The 4,525-nt window shown below is 39.9% G+C and overlaps 1 protein-coding gene across 1 annotated transcript; it reads right to left on the bottom strand.

Moving 5' to 3' along the window:
* Positions 1-1,694: 1,694 nt before the first annotated feature.
* Positions 1,695-2,808, bottom strand: LOC118576522 (putative sperm motility kinase W). Its single transcript, XM_036176768.1, is given in 2 exon segments — positions 1,695-2,669; positions 2,671-2,808. Coding segments are annotated over 2 exon segments (1,113 nt in total).
* Between the last annotated feature and the right edge of the window lie 1,717 nt (positions 2,809-4,525).

The raw sequence follows: 4,525 nt of genomic DNA, 5'->3' as shown, positions 1-4,525 counted from the left end.
CTCCTGGGTGAATTTGCTTCTTCTTGTTCTAGGGCTTTCAGGTGTGCTATTAAGCCACTGGTGTGAAATTTCTCTAACTTCTTTATGTGGGCATTTAGTGCTATTAAATTTCCTCTAAGCACTGCTTTCATGGCATCCCATAAGTTTGGGAATGTGGTATATTCATATTCACTGATCTCTAGGAAGTCTTTAATTTCTTTCTTTATTTCTTCCTTAACCCAGTGGTGATTCAGTTGAGTATTATTCAGTTTCCATGAGATTGTAGGCTTTCTGTAATTTTTGTTGTTGTTGTTGTTGTTGTTGTTGAAATATACCTTTAAACCATGGTGGTCTGATAGAACACAGGAGGTTATTCCAACTTTTTTGTATCTGTTGAGATACCTCTGGAGGCATCACCGTCCTTGAGATCAAGCTCCACTATAGATTTATAGTAATAAAAACATCCTGGTATTGGCATTAAAACCAACATGTGTACAAATGGAATCCAATTAAACACCCTAACATTAACCCACAAACCTATGAACACCTCACACACCTATGAACAAAACTCTACAATGGAAAAAAGGGACCATGTACAACAAATGGTGCTGGAATAACTAGACATCAACATGTAGAAGGTTGAAAATAGATCCATATCTATGAGCATGTACAAAACTCAACTCCAAGTGGAGCAAAGCCTGCAATATAAAACAAGTTACACTGAACCTGAAGGAGAGAAAGTTGGAAATAGTCTTGAATGCTTTAGCAGAAGAGACTATTTCCTATATATGACACCTGTAGCACAGACACTGAGAACAACAATTAATAAGTGGGACCTCCTGAAACTGAGAAGCTTTTGTAAGGCAAAGACATGGTCAATAAGAGAAAACCAAAACCTACAAAATGGGAAAAGATTTTTAGCAACCCCACATCTGACAGAGGACTGATCTCCAAAATATATAAAGAACTCAAGAAACTAGACACCAAAGTAATGAACAATCCAATTAAAAAATAGGCTATAGAGCTAAATAGAGGTCATTGCTTGAAGTTATGTATGTGAAGTCAGGATTGCCTAGAATATGTTTTCTTTGTAAGTGGTCATGGTGTCTCTTCATAGCAATAGAAACCCTAACAAAGATGGCATGCTGTGTTTTAATTATCATCACTTTCTGTGTTTTTTTGTTATAGTAAAGTTTGTACCTATCAGGAGCTGAAACACACCTGTGTTTGAGGGCTGTTGCTGTTGGAGAGGGTAAGCACAGTAGGACCTGACAACTACACCATCATGTGATAGTAGTTCTTTGGATGTAGGAGATGGGCTACTGTGCAGTGCCTGACACATAGCTCTGCATGTGTATGTCGAGCTTAACTGGGATCTAGGGCTCACAATGAAGTGGGCTTGCAGCAGGAAAACAGTACTCTCAGCTTGCAGTGACATGATTTCCGTTGTTATAGGTATTTCTTCGCACTGGTCATTGGCATGATGGGCCCTTGAATGGTTTCTCTGTGGAGAGGCCTATGTTCAGAAACCATGTGTGTGTTCCAACCATGGCTGATTCACCTGAGGAGAGAGATATCACCAGGCAGGCTCTCCACAGAATTCATGTTGACCCAACTGTGTGCTGTAGCACTGTTGATGACATTAGCCTTTGGGACACCTCCTTCTGGCACTGTTTTATCTGAACAGGGATTTTTCTCCTGGCTTGAGTATCTATCTATTCAGCATGGTGTAACTTCTGTCTCTTCCCATCTCCTATGCTTGTTGAAAAGGCTGGTTCACTTGCTCTCCTCTTCAAGGCGAGAAGGGGCCGAAGAGTACCTTCAGGGTTTCCATTTAAGCAGGGCTTCTGATTCTGCTGATGGCTGTCCCCACAGCTCAGTTTGTATTTGAGGATATTGAAGGTTGCTGTTAAGTTATTTGGTTGCTTGTGTTTTAGAGATGATACAATCTCCTCACAGGTATATCCCATGGTGCACATGGCCTCCATGACCTTGGGAACAATTTCCTTAGTTGCCAGTGCTTCATGTTCTTTAATGTTGCCCAGCCATTGTCTTTCCTGGAGCTGACATATTGTTATTCTGTGCTGGTTGGGGACCATGAGTAATTGTTCAATGAGGATGATGCAGGGCTTTGACAAGTGGTAGGGAATGGGATACTTTGTGGTGGTGATAACCCTGTACATTGCATCAAAGGTGGTTTCTTCATATGGAAATTGTCCTGTGACCAGTACATAGAGGAGGACTCCCAAGCTCCACATATCTCCCACCAGGCCATTGTAGGGTTTCCTTGCCAAAATCTCTTGAGCCAGATAGAACAAGGTGCCATAGAATTCCTCTAACATCTGCCCCTCTGCCAGCTCTCTGGACATACCAAAGTCACAAAGCTTGACATTGCCAGCTCCATCAATAAGGACATTTTCCAATTTAATATCACGATGGGCAATTCGTTTTTGGTGGAGAAAATGAACCCCTGAAACTATCTGGTTGAATATTGGCCTAGCCTCATCCTCCTTTAGAAAGTTTCTATCCCTGAGGAACATATCCAGGTCCTTTCCAGAAACATATTCCATGATCAGATAAGTTTTTGTACTTGTGTCAATAACATGAAAGTAATTAACTATGTTTCTGTGTTCCACAGATTGAAGTATCTCCACTTCAGTGTTGATGCTAGCCAGAGAATTCTTTTTTTTTCTTCAGGACCTTGACAGCCACCTGTGTATGTGTAGGAAGGTGGCAGGCAAGCTTCACCTCCCCAAATCCACCAGAGCCAAGAGATGTTGAGATCTTGAAATCCTTTTCAAGGATGTTTTCTTCCAAAGGACTTGCCATGATATTCTGTTCTATTAGGACACTATATCTTGTTGCCAATTCCTGGAACAAACAGCATAAGAACCAATAGTTAATGCAATTTTTGGATGGATGTTTAGTGCTATGAATTCTGTCATGGAATGTGGGATATCCCAAACAATCTAATGATGCAGGTCAAGGACATATAAATATTGGAAGAACAGTCTCAAAGCACTATATGAGGAATCATAGTAAAGATCAAAGATGGAATTGCTGATGTAAATGTGCAAAGGAAAAGACTGAGATCAGAGATAGAAGAACTTAGTCATTCTTCAAGAATATACCAAAATGAAAAATCCTGGCCCAAACTGATCATGAGACTTAAGATACAAATGTATGTGGGGGAAAAACAGAGGTTATGTCCTAAAAGTCCAGAAGGACTTTCAGGGATTTTTCCACTATCAGAACCCATGAAATTATAAAGTCTGACTGGAACTTTTAGACATATGTGACTATTAAAATAAGATAAAATAAAAATACTTAAAGACTTGAGTCATAAGCAACAGGTGTGGCTGGTAACAAAAATGGCTTCAAGCCAAGTAGAGCCCAGGCTTCTTGGATTCCCTGAATCTATCAAACTTTGGAGAAGAACAAACACTGTCCTGAGGGACTTGCAGGTTAAACTGATTCAAACTAGAGTCATCAGAAAGGAAGGTACCTCAGTTGATGACATGTCTCCCTGAGATCCAGCTGTCTGGCATTCTCTCAACTATTGACCAATGCGGGAGGCACTTACCCATTGTGAGTGGTGTGATCCTTGGGCTGGAGGTCCTGGGTTCTATAAAAAGCAGGCTGAGTAAGCCAGGGGTAGCAATCAAGTATGTAGCACCCTTCCATGGCCTATGTATCAGCTTCTGCCTCCAGGAGCTGAACAACAATCTTGGAAGTATAAGCTGAATAAAATTTTTCCTTCCCAACTTTATTTTCCTGTGTGTTTTTTATTTGTTTGTTTGTTTGTTGTTTGGTCATGGGTTTTTTTGTTTGTTTGTTTTGTTTTGTTTTGTTTTTTGCAGCAAGAAAAACCCCAATTAAGGTAAACACCTATGTTACAAAAAAGACTCGTGAAAAGAAAGCAAAGGAATTGTGTCCCCTAATAAAAAATAAAAAATAAAAATAAATTTGATCTCAGTGCTGGTATTACCCTGAGCCCACAACTAAATAAGCTCAATGAATAAAGAAAGTACAAACACCTGTTCTTGTAGAATACAGATTGGAAAATGAAACATAAGGCTCTAGGTTCAGTCCTGAGCTCCAGGAAAAAAAAATTAAAATTAGTAACAATCAAATTGGAAAACATCGTAGCAAATATGGAAACTGTGGAGAAGGGTACACACTCAGCACTGTGACTAGTGTTCTGGTGTGTTATAAGGAAAAAGCTAAAACTAGATGTAGTTTTGTATGAGACAAAGCAAGTCCACAAACAGAAATATAATATACCTTGTCTTCATTGGGTCATGAGGAAGGAGGAGGCTGAGCTTTGGAAACGTCATATATAAGTCACAAAGCTGTGGTAGGGGTACTGAAATAGTGCAGGGAAATATGATCAAGGTAAAGTACAGGCATATATGGAAATGTTTTGTAGTGCCAAATCTAGTAGGTCTTTTAACAATGTCCTGGAGTCAGAATGTGGGCTTAATGCTGAAAGATCACAGAGACAAAGAAACAAGCCACTGCCAAGTCTTTACCTCTAAGACACCTC

This window comes from Onychomys torridus, unplaced genomic scaffold, assembly GCF_903995425.1.
Source record: "Onychomys torridus unplaced genomic scaffold, mOncTor1.1, whole genome shotgun sequence".
NCBI lineage: Eukaryota > Metazoa > Chordata > Mammalia > Rodentia > Cricetidae > Onychomys > Onychomys torridus.
The sequence above is the reverse complement of the archived record's forward strand: the minus strand, read 5'-3'. Positions and strand labels throughout refer to the sequence as shown.